Source organism: Lonchura striata, chromosome 2, assembly GCF_050655825.1.
Source record: "Lonchura striata isolate lonStrDom1 chromosome 2, ASM5065582v1, whole genome shotgun sequence".
Lineage (NCBI taxonomy): Eukaryota > Metazoa > Chordata > Aves > Passeriformes > Estrildidae > Lonchura > Lonchura striata.
In genome coordinates, this window is record NC_140704.1 from 151543618 (window position 1) to 151565034 (window position 21417).

At 44.0% G+C, this 21417-nt stretch overlaps 1 protein-coding gene across 3 annotated transcripts in view; it reads right to left on the reverse strand.

Annotated features, from left to right (window-relative positions):
• COL22A1 (collagen type XXII alpha 1 chain) overlaps nt 1-21417 on the reverse strand; it is a 218588-nt gene that overhangs the window by 71320 nt on the left and 125851 nt on the right. For all 3 annotated transcript variants that reach the window (XR_014953121.1, XM_085572597.1, XM_085572598.1), the window contains exons 19-24: nt 21301-21354; nt 13783-13818; nt 12859-12888; nt 11930-11983; nt 10972-11025; nt 3855-3908 (exon numbers count right to left, since the gene is read on the reverse strand). Coding sequence is in view for 2 of the 3 variants with exons in the window: in XM_085572597.1 (XP_085428723.1) it covers nt 3855-3908; nt 10972-11025; nt 11930-11983; nt 12859-12888; nt 13783-13818; nt 21301-21354 (282 nt within the window). In the remaining variant the exon portion in view is untranslated. The remainder of the gene's footprint in view (nt 1-3854; nt 3909-10971; nt 11026-11929; nt 11984-12858; nt 12889-13782; nt 13819-21300; nt 21355-21417) is intronic.

The following is a 21417-nucleotide window of genomic DNA, read 5'->3' on the forward strand; positions in this document are numbered from 1 at the left end:
ACTAATTAAATCACTGCCAGCCAGGACCATAACAGCTACAGCTTGTACTGGCCTCCCTCTCAGGTCTGACTTACACCACCAGGTTATCTAGCACAAGACAAGCCTCAGTAACAGCCCAGAGGAATTGCAAGGCAGAGCTATGGCATTTTTCTTTAAATCTCAAAGACTTTGGATGTGTTTTGCTGTCTCACAGGTGGCCAGCAAGTACCCACTCAGCTTGGGGAGCCTCGACAGTGGCTCAGTGGGCCATTTGTAGCGGCCTGTTTTAAGAGAATTTCAGGATCCACTGATGACATTAACTGATCTTCGCCAACAGGAGCAGGCACCTGCATCCTATTCTCAACCCCAAAAGTGCTGACATTTGGAGCCAAACCCCAGCCCTGGTAACTCAGTGATGCAGCTCAGAGTGCCTGAGACAACTATTTCAGCTTACAGTTCTTTACAGAAATGCTCATTTTTCAGTCTGCATTTGAACATCCTACTGCAATAAAAGTTTGGGCTATGATTAAGGGCACTAAAATAGTACAAATAAATAGTAACGACACAAACACATTATTAAGTTCAGGTGTCTGTGTCCTTGCTGCCAAAAAATTGTTCAAGTCCAGAGGGAAAAAATATCCAGAATTTATATTCCATGGCTTAATGATGTTGCAAGATGCACCATTTATAAAGATGACTGGAAAATAAATGCTCATTTTTAAAGGTGCCAATCAAACAACATGAAACAAATAAGCAGATGGACAGGTTCACCACCACAGCTGATCTGGAAGAAAAAATAAATATTTAAAAATATTTTTATATTATAACTTGGTTTGAGTTGGTGTGTGCACAGAGAGACAAAACTACCCTCTTGCCACAAAACATCCCCAGTCCAGCAGGGAAGTTGCCTCCAAGATGCTGCTTCAGAGTCTGTCAAATAATCTCTTGAATGGTCCTTGAGATTTGGAGTGACTTATCTCAGCTGCAGTTCATCACTGGACCACAGAATCACAGAATATCCTGAGCTGGAAGGGACCCACAAGAGTAGCCCTTAAGTCAATTGCCTTGCACAGCTGCCTGATCTGTGGCTTCACAGTTGGACTCAGCATGACAGGAACGATTCTTCGTGACAAAGCCCAGTAGTAACTTCAGAAGATCTTTCCCATGTCCTTCAGCAACAATGAGCCTTCTAAAGCTCCTGTATCAACCCCTTCCTCTTGTCATACGGGTATCAGTGTGGGCAATCAGGTCAGAAAACAAAAGAAGACATAAATTTAAAATTGCAGAGGAAAGGGAGACTATTTTCATGTCCTAATCTAGTTCATGTGCAGCAAACTGAAATCAGTTGTCCCTCAACACCACGGGAACAGCACAGGAACAGCTGACACAGGCTTCCATATGTAACTTCAATAAATATCCATGTAACTATAGTATAAGAAAATCACTTTTCTTCCTGGGCATTTTTGGGGCATAGCCTAATTTAGAAAAAAATATAATAAAAAGAAAAGAAAATGCTGATAAAATGTTTTAAAAATCTAATGCCACAAAAAGTGCTGTTAAGCTGAAAAGTAGTTTTGTCACAAAGTGAATGTAAGCATTTTCATTAAAGAGAAATATGGAAATCTGCAGTAATATGTTCAGAACAGAGTGCCACTGCAGGAATAGGAACAATATTTTACCTTTCATGCAGTTAGCTTGGAGGAAGAGTCAATTTAAGGATCTCTTGATGGGGCAAGCATTTTGTGCAGTTTTAATTACATAAAATTTGCTAACGTTATTTAGCTGGTGCAAAAAGGAAAATTACTTAATCCTATGTCAGCAATTTTCACAGATACATTTACAAAATTGCTAACATATGCATATATATGTTTAATTTACAGGGAACTTGAGCTAAGTAAGTGTGACATTGTTTAAATGGATACCGTCAGGTATCTTAAAAATAGTACATGGATGAAAATCTTCCTCCAAAATGAAGGCAATGAAAAAAACCAAACCAAAACTAAAAAAAAAACCAAAACAAAACAAAACAAAACCCCAAAAAAACAAAAACAAACAAAAAAAACCCAAAACAAATCACAACCACCCAAACAAAACTAACAGCCAATCAAACAAAGAAAAATAACATAACAAGAGCAGGGTGTTGGACTCAATGATTCAAGAATTCAAGAAGCATTCTTGTAAGCTCCTAGGCATCAGAAGGGATTCTTGGGGTTTCCTGTAAAGGGCCAGAAGTTGGATTTGATTTTATGAGTTCCTTCAAACTCAGAATATTCTATGATTCTAAAATCTCTTCAATCCATTAGAAACACTGTATTTGAATCTGAAAACCAGTATCGAGTGGTGTTTTGCAGGGCACAGTTCCCTGCTGGACACAAGGAATTTCACCTGCATGAGGTCTCCACTCCTTGGATTACCTCTCTGACATTCTCCACAGACAGGTGAACAGCTCTTTACAAAATTCCTGTCACATAAATCACTTCTAGATCATTCCTCCAGCTTACAAGGGCATAAATTGCCAGAGCAAATAAATGAGCAATCAGTATCTGCTCTCTAGAAGTGTGATTCCTTCCCCCTCAGGGAAATCCCCAGAGCCCTCCCTTGGAGACACCATAGAGTTTACACCATCTGGGTAAAAAGAAAGGATTTTCTTATGGACTTTCGCTTAACACTGACCCATCCCAGTTCCTTTCCCCACATGCACAACTTGCCCTGGTTTCTCCTTTCCCTGTTCCCGCATTGGTTGTGGTACCCCTGGTGCCCTGCCCCATCTCCCCTGAAAGCCAATGCCTTTTGCCCTGCCCTTTGTACCACCCCCGTGCCCTCCCCCACTGAACCCTGTGTAGAAGAGGTGCTCTTTTCTTTTGTCCCTGGTTTCCCTTCAGTGTGGTGGAATAAACCTTGCTGGAACTGACCACACAAAAGGCCCTTCTGCCTCTCTTTGCTGAGCTTGCTGTGGTGAGTGGTGTGACTTGACTGCTTTCCCTGAATGCTGACCCAATGGCTTTTCCACAGGAGATGCTTTTTGGGGAATACAGGTAGCAGCGACCACCATCTAAACCCAATGCCAGTACAGCAGTGTGCTACTTGTTGCAGAACATCATCAACAGCTGTAGCAATGGAAGCTCATCATTCTTCCCCAAACTTTAGCAATTACTGAAACACAATCCTAAAGCCAAAGTTTGTTAATTTACTATTGAAAGGGGAACAAATGAAATGCTCAGTTTTATTCTGAGTGGTCAGCTCAGTGTGAGGTTGCACCTTTCCTGCTTTAGGACATTCCCGTGGATATTTTTCTTATTGCAGGGGTGACCCTACAAAGTGATTCAGGTCTGGTGAATTTGTCTTCAAAAGTTAGCAAGAAACTACATCAGAGGTGTCAGTGTTATTATAACACAGGGCCAAATGGGCTGATCCATGGTGGAGCTGAAGCCTCTCTGACGATTCTTAACATAAACCACACTGTGTTGCCCTCATGATGTTATGGTACAATATGGAGCTCTAATTTGCCAAAAGATTTAAAAAGAAAGTGTTAAGGGGTGATTAACTTAATCCCCCTTCCTCACTAAACTCAAATCAGTGATTTCCCTCTGAGATGATGCTGCTATAAGCACAAGCAATGGGGAAATCCCATACAACACAGCTGTCCTGGTTCCAAGATGCTAAAAAACTCTGGAAGGTAAATGAAATTGCTGTCAGACAGACATCTCTCAGTCTCAACAAGAAAAATTATTTGCATCTTAAAGAGAGAAACATGAATTTCAAATACAGTATAAAGAGCAAGTTCACACATGCTGCATTGTGTGCTTCCATGTCCCCTGTTGCCACCAAATCTGGTTTTAAACATATTATAGGAAAATGAAGAAATCATAGCTTACCTGAGGGCCAATCAGACCATTGATTCCTGGGAATCCTGGTTCTCCCTTTTTACCCTGCATGTCCAACAGAGGAGCACATATTAGAGAGCAGATCAAAGACTGCTATTGATTTTCCAATGTCTTTCACTGACAAATTGATAAATCAATGTAACATGGGTATACAAAACATAGAAGCTAGAAATTAAGACAACAGACACCATTTGGAAATGAAACCCCATTTATCTTTGACAATCCTGTATCTCCCAACTTGTGGCAATAGCTGTAAGGTTGAGAGGTGTTCTCATGCATATTGTGGCATTTCCTACACTCTGCAATCCCACCTGACTTTCCCCTATGGAGAGGTAAGGAAGTCATGGTGCTGAGAGCAGCCAAGGTAGGTGCCAAGTGTAAACATGGCAAACATGGGCTGAGATGTAAAGCAGTGTTCCTCTGCTTTGCATTGCACTGCTTTGTCCATTAACAAATAAAATAATTAAGAACTCTGGTGCAGGGTTGAATAGAAAAGATCCACAAGCTCTGAGCTGGGAAACAGGAATCTAGGTAAAGGTGGCAATAGCACCAAAGGGCAGAGCTCAAAGACTCCTTTGTATGTAAAAAATTTCCCTTAAAGGAACTAGATAATTCCATTGGTGCGAGGCCAGGAGAAGCCAAGAGCTGGAGTACAACCCTGAGACAAGGTCACCTGTACCGATGCTGGACCTCTGTGTCCCCATGGGTTTGATCTCAAGTAATTCAGAAGAAAAAGATCCGACATGAGAAAAATGAGAAAGAAAGGGTGGAGTAAGCACTGGAGTTAAGGCAGAGTTTGGATTTGTTTCTTAACCCAACAGGTGACTAGCTATGTTACTTTAGGTAAGTCACATATTTTTTAAAAATTATCTCTTCCCTCATATATAAGTCACTGAATCATTAATATTTTTAAGACTGTTAGTAATACAATAGGAGGGTACAAGAGGAGTCATGTAAATATCTGAGAGACAGACTTTTCCCTCCCTCATTTCTACTTCTCATCCTGATTTTCTTTTCAGAAGGAGAATATAATTAACAAAGTTGAATGCCCCTGATAATGTGAAGGATCAAATATAAAATTTTCCCTTTATTTTTCTTCATTGAAAGATGTGCAAAAACAGCATCTATAATCAACAGCTTTCTGCTGACTTAAATTAATGAAAAATCTAAGCCATCAAAAACAAATTTTCTTCATATTTTCCTGTGCTGTGACTGAGATTTATCATCTGATGTGTCAGAATCAATTATTTAAATTATTTTTCTCATTACAAAATTGCCAACAATCCTCCACCCTAAAACAATGAAACATTCATATACAGAAGAATTTAAGAAGAATATTAAATGAGTGATTATAGGGTCCTCAGGTATCAGAAGGAAATTGTAATCATTTCCAGGACTCGATATTAATAAAAATTTTAATTATATACTCCAGCACACCCACTATTCATAAATGTTCCTTTTCCTTTTTTAACATCCATCATTTCTTTTATTGCCAAAGCCAACAAGATCTCATTTTTAATTTGAAGGACTCATGTCACCCCATGATTTAACATATGTTTTCTAGTTAAAGATGATAATTTTGCCTACTGCCAAGGTGACCATGCAAATGACACTGTTAAAATACTCATTTAAATAAATGTGTAAGCTTATGAATAAAGCATACAAAAGTGTAGTGTCTGGCCCCCCACACCACTTTATGTGGTGTGGGGGGCCAGACATGGGAGATGAGCCACCTCCAGCTTCCTATCCATGTGGGAGCTACATGCCAAGCTGGCTACTTCCAGAGTTGTAACACTGAGGGCAGAACAGACAATCACAGAATTATGGAATCACAAAATGGGTGAGGTTGGAAGGCACCACAGCAGGTCATCTGGTCCAACCTGCCTGCTCAGTCAGGACCATCCCAGAGGACAGGCATAGGATTGTGTCCAGACAATTTCAGAATATCTCCAGTGAGGGAGACTCCAGTTCTCAGTCACTTCACAGTAAAGAAGTTCTTCCTCATAGTCAGATGGAACTTCCTGGGCATCAGTTCCTGCCCATTCTTCTTGTTCCATTGCTGGACACACCGAGCAGAGCCTGGTCCATGCTCTGACCCCTTCCTGCAGACAGGGATGAGGTCCCCCCTTAATCATCACTTCTCCAGGCTGAACAGGCCTAGCTCATCTATCCAACCTTTCCAGGTCTCCCTGCAGAGCCCTCCTACCTTCCATCAGATGGACACACGCTCCCAGCTTAGTGTCGTCTGCAAATTTACTAATGAAGGACTCAACCCCCCCACCCATGTAATCAATAAAAATATGGAACAGAGCTGGCCCCAGCACAGAGCCCTGGAGGACACCACTGGTGCCTATCCCCAGCTGGATGCAGCACAGCTCACCAGCACTCTCTGGGCCAGCCACCCAGCCAGTTCCTAACCCAGCACAGAGTGCTCCTGTCCCAGCCGTGGGCTGCAGCTTTTCCAGCAGTATGCTGGAACAGATTCACTCCAAATCATTATAGTCTGTCTGTAAAGGACAGAAATACTTGCTGGGAGAAAACACAACTATGAAACCGAAGCTCAGTGAAATGTCACACTGCCTAATAATATGACATAGAAAACCAAAAATTACGTTATTACCTACAGTAAGAATCAGTTAAATCTGTAAGATTGTGTATCTTTTGACAATATGAAATACATCCTGTTTGCCTTTATCAGCAATTTGAACAAAAGCATCGTTAAAAATGTGTGTTTTATTGGAAATTCATGTATTTACCTCACTGACAATTGCAGTTTCACTCTGGATTTAGTCTATGGCATCAATACCTTTTCTTTTTTTTTTTTTTTTTTTGTTAAGTTGCTTACAGTCTGATTTCTGCATGGTGGAAGTTTGCCAGGGCAGGCAAAGTCATCTGAACATTTCAAACACCCATAAATAAATATGAACACAACCAACCATCAGAAAAATATCTACTATACAGAGGACAGGAAACCAAGGGAAAATGTAGTTTCCACTCTCCTGGAGGGGAAATTCTGAAAGGCACCACAGCACAAAGCTGTTTCCTATCTTGCTGTCCAATAGCCAGAACACACATATTTTCTTAGCATGTTTTTCTCTGAGATTTAGCCCAGGAACACAGGTGGATTTGGTACAAAGTATGCAGAAAGCATCTTCAATTGTGAATGAATATGACTGCTAGCATAAATGCCAATTTTCTTTCCCTGTTATCTGGATGGGATACTAGGACTACCCATTTCATTTGGTCTCTTTACCTCTGCATTACTAGAGAACCCAGAAAAAATCCAGCACTGTTAATCAATGTCTGAGCTCTCTGAAGGCTCCAGCCTTTTGCAGTCTCCATATGCATTAGATAACACCAGTAAATTTTGAAGTGATAGCATCTCCGTAGCTTGAGGATGAAAATATCACCAGGGTGGGCCAGATCATGAGTGATTACTGGGGCAATTGCAAAGGGTTACAAGGACTTCTGGACATTGATAGAGACTGCACCTTGAGAATAGCCCCTTCCAAAAAGCCTACCTTATTTTCTAGGCAAACATATTCTCCCCTCTCTCCTGGATTATTTTTCCATTTCACCCTGGAATTACCAGTCAGCTCTCTCCTTCCCTTGGATTCTGGGGGCCTAAGGTGGTTCAAATTCAGGGGAGGTCATACACAGGGAAGTAAGAGTTGAAATAGTGTTGACTTCCAAATTCAAGTTGTGACTGGCCTGAACAGGAAAATCATATGCAACAACCCACTCAGGTGAAAGATGGGTCAAGAATGGAAAGTCAAATACCTGTATTTCTTCCACCATCAAACAAAGGAAGAACTCAGCAGCCCTCCACAGATTTGTTAACTTTATATCCCCCAGGATAGCTGAGAGGGACAAACCTTTGCTGTATTGACAAGTGATCTGGACGCTGCACCTCTGGGTGAAGAGTGCACTCTGAACCCAGGAGTTCCCAGTTTAATTATTTTTAAAATTATTATTATTATTATTATTATTATTATTATTATTATTACTTATCTGCCTGATGTATGTACATTGAGTCTTAAACATGGAGAAATGCAGACATTAAATGTTCATTAAATTAATGGAAAATATCTTTACAATATAGTAATACTATAAATATATTTTCCATTAATTTTCTTTTCATAAGTTTATTCTTATTACCCCATGAGACTCCTGTATTATTTTTCTTTTGTACTGATTGTGCTTTGAATTTGGACAGATTTTATCAAAACTAAGCTGCAGTCCAGTACATCACACTCAAAATGGTCTAAATAGCTCCTACCTCATGATTGCTGCAGGATAAATATTTTCTTTTGGTCTCTTTCTGAAATTTCAATCACTTGGATGAAATTGTAGTGTTTAAAAAAGAGGCAAATTATTGAAATCCAAATTATTGAGTACACTTAAGAGGAACCCTGTGTCTAGTCTGTACTGGCCACAGATCTGCATGTTTTCCAGGAGCATGTCATATGCCTGCACCTTTTGTATCTATCAAGAAAAAAATTTTGGTTTTATTTCCAACAAATATTTCAGTAGATCAAGTATCAAAGACTTAAGAACAGAACCAAAGCACTTCAATTTTCTTCAATTTAACAGAAGAAAAAGGACAGGAAGAGGGAAGAAAACCACAAAACCACCCTAAAAGTGAAAGACTCTCAGAGTTCTTTTTCAGGCAGTTTTAATAAAATCAGGACTGTATTGTCTGTCACTCAAAGGTCTTACAGGTCACGTGCAAATAGCAGAGCACTTTTCTTCACACAGTGTGCTTCTGATGTGAGTGTATCATCAGCTGCCAGGCACTTTTGACTAATAAAATGAACACAACCTAGTTGCTTGGTTCAGGTTGGAAATGTTGCCTCCTGCCCCCAGATGGGATCTGTGTAGATCCACCACGCCCAGTACTTTGATTCATCTCATGAATCTCATTGAATAATGGCCTTTAATTTAAAAAAATATATCTATTCATCTAAGATGCTTGGTGACTAATAAAGACCCTTAGGAGAAGACTAACTAGCTAGACACAACAGAGTCTAGGGTAAAATTCAAAGACAGAAGAGATCAAATGACATCTGTAATCAAATGATCATTAACAAGAGCATTTTCTGTCCTGTTGCAAATCCTGACAGATCACTGTTCTTTACCCAGCTAATGTGCTTTATTAATCTTATTCAAGAAACAACATTCACAGCAGGCTTTAAAACCACAATAATTCCTAACTTACCAACTTAGGAGCAAAGCACTGCAGAGTTATTTGCTAAAGTGATATTTTCTAACGTCGAGGAAATTAGAAGAAAGCAAGTAAATGCCCTTTTCTGCTGAGGCATTGACTAAAGGCTGCATGCACTATCTTCCCAAGAAGATTCCTAAAATTCGTGCTTACAGCTAAATTTAATAGCATGCAATCCAACCTCTTAGCAAGGTATATATTTTTAACCTGTACTGTTGTTTGCTCATCACCCTCCTATGCTCACAGGTTCTCACACAGGTTGATAACAGCGCTGCTGCTGACTCAAAGCACTGCAGGCAAACCCTGTGATCTCCTTTAAGGAGTGAGCTATCATCAAGTCTCTGTGGCTACTTAAAAAAGTGACCCATTAAACAATAGTACTGAGACCCAAGTGACTTCCTCCAAAAAAGCTAAGCAGGTATCTCACTTCTACTCTTATTTGTTGACTCCCTTGAGGTCAAAGAGGCCCTGAAGAGAGACCTTGACAAATGGACTGGGCAATCACCAATTGTATGGTGATTGGTGTGAATCCATAGTGCTGGATTCTGCACCTGGGATGGAGCAGCCCTGGATCTACAGACTGGAGAATAAAGCTGGAAAGCAGCTATGGGACAGGACCTGGGGGTTCTGGTTAGTGGAAAGTTGGAGCCAGGGTTGGCAGCCAGGAGGGCCAACCCTGTCCTGAGGGTATCAGGCACAGCATTGTCAGCCAGGCAAGGGAGGGGATTGCCCCACTCTGCTCTGCACTGGGGTGGCCTCACCTCCAGTGCTGGGGGCAGTTTTGGGTACCACAATACAAGAAACATACACAGATATTAGAGAGTGTCCAGAGGAGGGCAACAAGAATAACCTTATGTGGAGTGAATGAGGACACTTGGTCTGTTCAGCCTGAAGGAGACTGAGGAGAAACTTCATTGCAGTTACAGCTTCTTTGTGAGGGGAAGAGGAGGAGAAGGTGCAGATCTCTTCTCTCTAGTGACCAGTGACAGGATGTCAGGAAACAGCATGAAGCTGAACTGGGTGAGATTTAGGCTAGGTATCAGGAAAAGGTTTTTCACACAGACAGTGGCTGAGCCCTGGAACAGGCTTCCCAGGGCAGTGATTAAGCACTAAGCCTGCCAGAGTTCAAGAAGCATTTGAACAATACCGTCAGGAACATGGTGGGATTCTTGGGATGCTTTGTGCAGGGCTGAAATTTGGACTTGATGATCCTGATCAGTACCTTCCAACTCAGGATATTCTGATTCTGTGTTGTCTAGTAAAATGTTCTTCATATGAACAAGCTCAAGCAAGAAAAAGCAGGTTCAGAGCATGAGTGTAATAATATCAGGCCCACTACGAAATTTACCTTTCAGCAGTACTTAAATGTTTGAAGATATAATTCCATGTCAAAAAGAATTCCAAGATTTTTTCATACACAGGAAAACTAAGCTCCTGGCAGAGAATGGTACACCAACTACCATTTTTGGGGACACTCTTTTTGAGTCCAGATCAAACAGGACAGAAGATAATAAATATTGCAAGAATCTTTACACTCATTTGACTTCCCGGACAACAAGTTTCAAACTGACCACATTAGTAGTGGTTCTGCACACTCAGAGTCCTATCAAGCAACCCCTTAGCAGTAAGGAGCAGATATGAATACAGGAGAGCACATGGCAAGAAAGAACCTGCGCTGCATTCAACCTGTCACAAGAGGTACTGAAAGTTCCTGTACAATGAATAAGGAATATGGGAAAGGATCTGGACCTTTCTTATGTAGGTAGACAAGGATTCTTATATAAGTAGACAAGTATATGTAAGGTGTGTGAAAGTAGCAAACTTTATTGAACAAAGCTATCCCAAGCCTCCTGATACTCAGATTAAATAAAATAAGCTACTCACCCTTTGACCCGGCAAACCAGGGACTCCAGGCTTCCCTTCCGGACCAGGTTCTCCCTTTAAAAGTGAGAAGATTTAGAAAGTTAACAGAATAAGAAAAACTAGTGAACTATATGCGATTTCCTAGCTGTTTTGTGCTACCATTACTGCATGGTTACCTAGACAACTCTTACCTGATTTTTATGTTGTCCTGTGAGCAGAAGAGAATGAGTAAACAAGATAAAGTGACAATGCTCTGATTAAATACAGAGCACACAGCTATATTTAAATTACATAATTCAAACCAGATATACCTAAGTAACACCCCTTCACAATGCCATCAATTTTACAAAAGCCAATCAAAAGTGAAACACAACAAGCAATTCAAAAGAGAGGAAACACAGAATGTTTGCAAATGAGACAGTGACAGAGTGAACTGAGACATCCTGCAGAGCTGGGTCATAAAATATAACTAGAATAAGCTACAATTTAAGTTAGAAGTAAGAATGTTTGCATGTACAAACGGTTGTAAAAATTGTGTTGAAATATAAACACACATATTCAATTCTTAGTTTTCATCCAGAAAATGTTTCAGCCATGACCTTGTGGCATAATGCCAACCCCTTTGACAACAACTACTCCCTGACCTTCATGACATGACAGCTCACAAGTTTTCAGTCAGTGCCTCTCTGAGATGTGCTGAATGCCCATACAGCTCTTCAGGACATTAGAAATAGAAAAATGATCAGGTTCTGCATGACAACAGCCTTAAGGCAAACTTGCCTATGTCCTGGTTGTCACATCCCCGTGTTTGGACAGGCCATCCTCAGCATGACACCTCCTCTCAGCAATGAACAAAACTGGAGGCTGTGGGCACTATTTAAATATTTTAGAGCCTGAATAATGTATAAGATTTTCATATACCTCACTCCAGCCTGAGTTTCAGCTTCTGAAATTGCAAGTCGTGAGAGAAACTACTTACTGGAGGTCCAGGTAGTCCAGGTTGACCTTGTGGTCCTCGTGGCCCAGGCTTTCCCTACAGGAATGTTTGGGTTTTTTAAAAAAAAGTGTTAAAATATCTTTATGAAAATGTGCATAAGCACATGTTGTCTTCTCTTTACAGGACCTATACCACCATTTTGCCCACAAGTCCTGAAGAGCCAGTGCAGAGACCAGCTGTTTTTCTCCTTAATCTCTGGCTATTTTAATTGTCAGCACTCACTAGGCTGCAGACAGACTGATCCACCCACACTCAACAGGCACTTATCCATATCTGGTTCTCTGTTTTTCAAAAGAAGTGACTCTACTGAAGACCCTGGGATATCCTGGATATTCCACTAAAACACTCAGGGCTGGGGTTTGATGGTGGAGAAGTTTTTTGCATAAGCAGCTTTCACCAGCATTTCCCCCAAGCCTACAGAGCTCTGAAGGGCTTTAAAGTATCATTTATATGATGCATACAATTGTATTAAGTAACAGCTAAATGCAAATTACAGATCTACCAACAAAAAATCAAAAATTGTATATTTTATACATAGGAATAACAGATTGAAACAATGGGTATGTCCCCCCTATTTGAGTGCCCAGGTTCAGACATAACTAGGCATAAAACCCAAATACAGTTTAACATTAATGTTAATACATCCCCGTCCTTAGAGAATTGCATAGCTGAATCTACAATTCATACTCCTCACTGAGGTAAGAATCACATCTGAAAATGACATTGTCCTTTTTCCTTTCTTTGTTATTTTCTCCATTGTAAATAGGGAAATTTATTTCTTGATGTCCTGATAATGCTTCCATCCACCTTCCCTTTAAAGTACTATTTTAAAGGAAAATTGAACCTAACAGGCAACAGAATTACATTAAAATATCCTTGCAATGAAAGAAGAGATATTGAGTCTCTCTTACTTCCTCTCCTTTTAGGCCTTCAGTATGCACCTGAAATAGAAATGCAGAGTTATAAAGGATGGAAAGAGTAAATACAAGGCAGAAGGTGCCAGAGGTATCATGGGGCCCCAGAGGGTGTTTTTCTCCCCTTGCTGTTCCTTCAAGTTACATGATAACTCCTACAGCTCCTCAGATCCTGTTGCAGGCTGGAAGATGCTTTCTATTTAAACAGCTCAGACTAATACAAGGTTTTCTCTCACCTGTGAAGCTATTTGGGTGGCTGTATAAACAGTAAGAACTTAATTATTTATCTTTTTATATAAATAAGTTAGTTAATTCCCCAGATCTTGTTTTATTCTAAATCACAAAGATCTATTGAGTGCAGAAGGAATCACATAACAAGCAGACTGACTTGGGATATGCCCCATCAGTTAAACTAATTTTCAGATGTTATATGCATCTTTCAAAATTTCTTGGTAATTGTTGTCCCATTGTTAATATCACATTTGAGCAGGACAGCAAAATGTTCTTACACAAATAGGCCAGTTTTTTTCATAGTTTTCTAATTTCTTTACTTTCTACCACATTCTGAGTAAGGGAATTGCCTGCTGGCTTTCCCTTGATTACCACAGAGTCTCTCATTCTTGTCTTTAGTTGAACAGTGATATTTCTTTCTTTCTTTTTTTTTTTTTTTTTTTTTGAAAGTTAAAGGGATACTCCTAACTGCTTTTGTTACCAGCACAAAGTGAACTCAGTTCTAGACCTTTCCTCTGCATACTTAGTGGTATGCAGAGGAATGGTCTTCATTCACTCAGAGATAACCTCTTCATACAAACAATACTCATCTCTGGATGTCTCTCAGTGAGATCCTTCCAACCTGCATTTCTACTTTATCTTCTCATGCAATAATGCTACGAAGTTTGGGAAAGATAAAAAAGTTCTTACTAAAGTGCCAGGCAATCCTGGAAGTCCTGGTTCACCCTGCAGGGAAACGCAAAAGAAATGAGAAAAACATACATAGAACACAACATGGCACAATACACAAGAGTGCAAAATAAAAGCAACATCCTGATCATATTTTCAAACTGTTGTTGTACATTCTTATTTTTGGTACCATCTCATAATTAATAGATCTGGACACACACCCTCAACTCGGTTTTCTCTGCTCTGCAGATGAATACATGGAGAAACGTTTGTGGTCTGTGTTATGTGAAGTTGTACATACATTTGAATGACATTCAATGAGTTAAAATGAATAATACATTGGAGTGCAATAGCATTAGATTTGTGCTTCAAAAAATCTTGTATTTGCTCTGTACATTTACCACACAACAAACTGTTTGATGCCTAGATCCCTAACAGACCCCCAAAAGGATGAATATTAAGGATGTCAAAATACTTTTGTTAGTAACCAAGATAACTGCAAAAAAAGTGAGAAATGGTACCATTTTCCCTAAGTCATTTTATAGAGCAATTCATGCCATACTGGTTGTCTGACACTGGGATGCTACACCCTCTTTCCACGATTTATTGTCATCTAGGCTATCAATTTGTTCCAGTTCATTTTTCTTCAGCAATGTCCACCATTTATTATGCTCTAAGACTGTGCATACAGAAGGTTTATCCTTTACTTTGGGCACAGACTGGTGTTACATTTATCACACAGCTTCCTTCCACACTCTATTTATTCATTACTCATGTAGGTCTCTGAATGACCCAGGATATCTTTCATACTTTTTCTCTTAAGTTCAATTACTGTTTGTTATTTATTCAGAGCATCATAAAATGGTTTGGGTTGGAAGGGATCTTAAAAGATAGAATCACTGAAGCATTAAGGTTGAAAATACTTCCAAGGCCATTGAGCCTAACCTTTGACTGAACACCAGCATGACAAGAGCAGAGCACTTAGTGCCACATTCAGTTGTTCACTTAACACTTCCAGAGATGCCAAATCCACCATCTCCCTGGCAGAACCTTGCAATGGCTGTAAAACCTTTCAGTCAACAAATTCTTCCTGCTGTCCAACATGAATGTTTACTGGAATAGCTTGAGGACATTTTCTCTTGTCCTCTTCCTGGCTGTCTGGGAATAGAAACTAACTTCAACCTTGTTTCAGCTGCTTGCCAGAGAGCTGTAAAGGGCAGTAAGGTCCGTCCTGAGTCTCCGTTTAGACAAAATATACCCAGTTCCCACAGCAGCTCTTCATAGGACTTACCCTTTACACCCTTCCTCAACTGCACTACCCGTATCGGGCAACACTAGCACCTAAACCCCTTTCTTTCCATGAGGTGCCCAGAAATGAATGAAGACTAGGACCCAGTGCCCAAAACAGAGAGACAATCACCACCCTGGTCCTGCTGGACACACTAGTCCTGACACAAAATGCCACTGGCGTCCTTGCCCACCTGGACACATGGCAGCTCATGGTCAGCCTCTGTCAGCCAGGGCCTTTCCTGAGGGAAGAGTATGCACTTCAGCCACTCTACCCCCAGCCTGGGGCACTGCAGGTGCTTGTTGGGACATAAGGGCAGGACCCAGGCCTGGCTCTTCTTGAAATTCAGCCTGCTGGCCTCACACCATCCATCCAGTCTGTGCACATCCTCTCCAAAGAGCCTTCCTACCCTCCAGCATATTGACAATCGCCCCCTCCAACTTGGCGTCATCAAAAATTTACAACTGAAGTTATCCTCAATGCCCTTGTCCATCTCAGTAGGACAGACACTGGACAGGACTGGGCCCAGGAGACACCACAAGCTGGATGTGGCACCATCCACAGCCCACCCTCTTGGCCTGGCCATCCTGACCGTTCTTAAAGCGGCCAAGAGCGCCCCTGCCCAAGCCCTTGGCTGACGGCTTATTCAGGACTGTGCTGGGGGAGATGGAGTCAAAGGCTTTGCTCAAGTCCAGTGAGATTCCATGCACAGCTTCTCCCTCAGCCCTAAGGTGGGTTATTTGCTCCTCAAAGGACATCACATTGCTCAGGCAGGACCTGCCTTTCCTAAACTCAGGCTGGCTTGGCCTGATCCCTCAGTTGTCATCTCCTGGCCTTGTGGGCCTCCTCATGATGATCTGCTCCAGAACCTTACCAAGCCCTGAGGTCAGGCTGACAGGCCTGCAGTTCCCCTCAACCTCCCTGCAGTCCTTCTTGGACATGTTTGTCACATTGGCACCTCCAATCACCTGGGACCATGTAACTGGCCAGGACTGATAATAACGGATGGAGAGCAGCTTGGCAAGCTCTTCTGCCAACTCCCTCAGCACACTTGGGTGACTCCCAGCCAAACCCACAGTGTCTCAGTGGCTCTGCAGGTCACTAAAGACTTCCATCAGGATTACAGGGCATCTCATCTGCTCCGCATCCCTGTCTGCCAGCTCAGGGTGCTGCTGCTCCTCTGAAGAATTGATCTGCTTGTAGAAAACTGAGACAAAGAAGGCATTCAGTAGCTCAGCCTTTTCCTCATCCTTCCTAACCATATTCCCACTGCACATCTTATAAAGAATGGAGATTTTAATTGGTCCTCCTTGCTTGTTAATCTTTGTAAACAAACACTTTTTATTGTCTTTTACAGTAGTGGCCAGAAGAAGTGCTAACGGAGCTTCTGCCTTCCTGATTATCTTGCTACATGAGGTCGGGGCCAAGGGATGGGACACATGGTGGGCTGTGTAGGAAAAGCAGTTTGACAGAGCACAGGGCTTCCTTGGGGATGTATAGGGGAGGAACACAGAAGGCGGAAAAAGGGAGAGCAGCAGATCATTGGGGAGGAAAAAGTTTAGGCAAAATGGAAGGGCAAAGGCCTAACCAAGACCTTTGTGACAAGGGGTGTTTCCAAGGAAAGCCCCAAAACTCTTGGACAGGGGCATGTCCATGGAGACCACCAGGCCTCTGAGACAAGGGGTGGCCATGGCCACCAGGCCTTTGTGACCCGCGGTTGCTTCGTGCCCAGAGGCCATTGTGACATGGGTCCATGCAGTGACACAGAGGGCTCTTGTAGGGCCAAACCTCTGGTGTTGTCACTCCCAGGTGAGCAGTTCTCTGAGGAGGCAGCAGCTCTCTCAGGAGGCAGCAGCTCCTCACGAGGAAGCAGCTCTCCCGGGTGCCCTCAGCCAGTGTTGGTCAGAGCACAGCCAAGATGTCCAAGAGACACATGGTGAATGCCCACGGCCAGTCCTGTGAGGGACAGCCGCTCCTGTCCAAGCGGCACCAGGCGAGGGACAGGAATGGAGGGAAAGGCTGCAGTGGGACCTGGGGAGGGCTGGGGGCAGAGGCCGCCAGCCAGGTCAGGCTCCTGGCCTTGCTCTGAGGAGGAGCTGGTGCCAGGATGGCTGGGGTGAAGCAATGGCCCAGAGACTGCGAGCCCAGCTGGGAACCCAGCCCGGCCTGGCCGCCATGGTCAGCACCTGCCTTGGGGCCAGAGCTGGGCTTGACACCATTAGGACGGACATCATGCTCGCACAGCCACCTCCATCTCTCGCCTCCTCCTGTTTCCCACAGGTGCCCCAGAGGCTGCCGCAGGAGGCAGCGCGGGTCACCTGGAAGACAATCATACCCCTCCATGGGGACCATGTGCTCCCCAGGCCAGTCACCTCAGGGAGCCTCCCAGGGCATTACACACAGGAGGACAGCCTGGAGATAGGGCACTCACTGCCCCGAAGTGGCACAGTCAGACAGCCACAAGTATTGTCTGTGTCAGACTTGCCACCTCTCCATGGCCCTCCATTACCAGTGACACTTCCCTGCCAGCTCCGCCCTCAGCTGCAAGGAGCAGAATCAGCAGGGATCAAGCTGCCCCCTCTGCCAGCAGCCCCAGCCACCTCTGGGTCTTTTCCCAGAGTCAGAGCACGGTCTGCAGGTCCTGTTGCCAGCAGCCACCGAGAGCTTGTGCCACCTTCTCCATGGGGCACTATGGCTGCTGACAGGGCCTGGGAAACACCTTCCCCAGACGGCTCATCCGCGAGGGTCTGGCAAGGGTCAGCGGCGAGGCAGGGCCATCGCCTGGCACCCCTGCGACGTGCATGTGGCGTGACACTCCGCACAGGGACCCAGTCTGCTTGAGACAGCCGGAAAACACCAAGCCTGAGGAACACAATGAGGTGCAGGAAGAGCACAGTGTCAACAACTGCAGAGACTCATTTAGAGGCCTTTCCCCAAGCCTGTCTGAAGACAGATGCATCATGTCTACCTGGACCCAGGACTGGTCAAGTCCCTGTAGAGAGGCAAATGCAGAGTCCCAGGTGATGTCCAGTGCTCTTGGCTGGGCCAAAGATGCCACAGAAGAGCCAGGAAACTCTTCTGAGCTCCTCTCTCCTGCCCAGTTGGCAGAGCAGCAGTCTGTCTCTGACAACTCACAGTGCTGGGACAGTTTTACAAAAGAGACAAAGAGGAAGGAGGAAGAGCACCCAGAAAAAGAGGTTGCAACAGACACGGACAGTAATCCTCAGAGCACATCCCTTTCACTGTTGAAAGACCAAAAGGGAGAGTCAGAAGTTTCTGCCCTGGACAAAGATCCCTGGGATGAGGGGCACAATGAGCTTTTGCCCATGTCAGAGCCTGAGGAATGCTCAGACTTCTCAGTTTCTCCCTCATCTGGAAGCCCCTGTGAGGACAGGGAAACTCATCAGCTGCCCGAGCAAACTGCATGTGGCAAGCTTCTGTGCACGGGGCGTGAGGATGCTTCACAACATCTTCTGAATATCGAGGCAGAGGAGCTGGAGAAGTTGGAAGAAGATATCCTCTCCTCCCTGGATGCAGAAAGGCCCTTGGTGCAGTACATCCTTTGCAGCGGGACAAAAGACTGTGCAGGAGAGACCAAAAACTACACACAGTTTGTGCCTCCCGACTTTTTTGAGGAGCTGTGGTCTCTCTTTAACAACCAGGATGCACCATCCAGGGACACTCAGATAGACCAGCTACTGGCAAAGTGGGAGGAAGAAGAGCTCCCTGACAGAGAGACTTCAGGACAGGGGGACAGCATGCCAGAGAGCACCTTGTCTCTTCCACTGCAAGAGGAGGGAGCAGAGCCCGCAGCTTCTCCCCTGGACAGCGATCCCTGCAACGAGGGGCACAGTGAGCCTCTTCCAATGGTGCTGCCCGAAGACTCAAATATGTTTGTGGTTTGTGCCTCACCTGCCCATGCCAAGGAGGAGGCCGGCGCAGCAGGCATGGAGGCTGGCCATGCCCAGGCCGCCCCTCCCCAGGAAAAGCCCTGTGGGGATGAGCCGCCGGCAGGACCTTGCCCGGTGCCTGCCCAGCCCCTGGCACGCAGCGTTCCTGCCTGCCCCGCTGGCAGCGCGGCCGTCCCGCAGCCCCCGGCCCCACGGCGATGGCGCTCCATGGCCAAGAGGGCCCGGCGGGCTCTGCGCCGCCTTTTCTCCTTCAGCTGCCTCAGCGGGCAGCCGGAGCAGTGAGCCCAGGGCCAGCACCGCAGGGTCGCCAAAGGTGCCTCAGGGCTCACCCTCAGGCCACCACTTGCCAAAGGCAGATCCTGTTGTCGGCCCCTGACTGGCATCCATAGGAAAACAGCATGGAAGCCTGGTCAAGGAGAGCTGGCTAAGGAAGAATGAGAGCACTGCCTTTTAGAAACAGATAGAAGCTGTTATGTGTAGTAGATAGAATTTGCACCTTTTCTAATATTATATAGGTGATATTGAGTAGCTAAGATTAGAATTTGATTGCAAAATAAATATTTTATTTTTTCATTTTAATTTGGCTGGACTAATTTTCCTTTTTAACAAAGCTGAGTTTAGGCCCGGTCTGCATTGGGCTGGGGGGAAAGGAGGAGTGTATCCCCACTCTGCCCACAAGGTTGCATTTGGAACTGAGAAATGGTCTCTGGGTCCTGAGCATTGCAAACAAAGGCAGGCATCCTCCTTTCACATGATAAATAGGAAAACACCTCCCTCAATAACCACAGCAAGGACTGGAGAAAGGTGTTAACCCTGAAAGAATGACCTGGGGCCCTCACCTCCACAAGAGACCCCCAGCACAGACAAGCACATGGCGAGGAAGAACCAATGTGATGCCACTGGAACCAAGCATCTTGGACTGTCTTCTACTCCATCTCTCTCCCAACTCCTCTACCCCCAATTTCCTTCTCACCCTCCTCTTCTCTATTCCTTTCTATCTCTCTTCCTCCCATGTATTATTAAATAAAATCCCCATTGTTGTGTTTGGTAGATTGTCTCACTGGCACCATAATTTGGACAGAGACATCTCTCATTAGTCCCATCTCAACAGGGCCACACATCTGCACACAGCGCTCAAGGTGTGGCCTCCCCAGGGCCCTGCACAGAGACACAATCACCACCCTGGTCCTGCTGGCCACACTAGTGCTGACACAGAATGTCATAAGGCCTCGGCCTCCTTGCCCACCTGGGCACATGGCAGCTACATTTAGTCACTGTCAGCCAGCACCTCAGAGCCTTTCCCACTGGGCAGCTTTCCAGGCAATATTCCAGGCACTCTGCCCCAGCCATGGGCACTGCAGGGCTTTGTTGTGGCTGAAGCTTATAGCCCAGAACTTTGCCTTGTTGAACCTGCTGCCATTGACCTTGGCTCATCAATCCAAAATACCTGGTTCCAGCCCTGTGTCTTGAGCAGACATGACATCCACTAGATCAGGCTGCCCAGGGCCCCCATCCAAACATACCTATTCTAAAAAGAGCTGATGTTATGTGAGAAGTAGTGAAGAGATACAGACCAGCCATTCTGAAAATATCAGAGCAAGGAGACAAGTATGTTCTGGAAGCACCAGTTGCAGCTGGTTTAGAAATATGAATGAAGTGTTATGACCTCACGACTGATCACTACTGCAGGAAGAAAATAGTGGGAATTGGTTCCAATCTCTGCATTCTTGGATAAGGGTCACTGACTTAATCCAGAGGAGAAAAAGAGGAAGAAATACAGAACTGGCCATGCCTTTCTACTCCTGCCGAAGTGCTGGGTCGGAAATACCAAAACCACAGCATCATCTCTATCAGAGAGGGAAACATGAGGCTGTCCTGAATACTTTAACAACTCTGAAAAATAACAAGGTCAGAATTGCTGCTGAGAGAAGTGAATAATTATTTTGCAGGTAGGAGGCATTTTGTTGTCACTGAGTAAATTCTACATCTCCTGGGTCAGAAAAACAGCTTCTACACAAACATATTGACATTTCTACTCACATTTCTTAGATGACGAAGATTTCCTGGCCCAAACTACTCTCTATTTCTTTCTATTCTCACTATCAGCATTAGACTAAGAGAAGAGGAGCCATAAACAGATACATTTTAACACTCACTCACACTCATTTCAAATTGATGCCATGTCAGAATAGTGAAACATTTAAATATATATAAGCTTTCATCATATACAAATGAGATAAATATTAGTACAACAGCCCTGAAATTTCCAGCACTGAGGGCCCAAGGAAGACTTAACAAATGTGTTTCTAAATCCACTCTGTGCATCCCATCCCAACTTACCTTGTCTCCTTTGGTCCCACTAGCACCAGGAGGGCCAGGACTGCCAGGAGGGCCCTATAAAGAGGCAAAATTGAGAGAAAATTCTTTGTTTCTAAAATGCAGGAGAAGCACAAGACT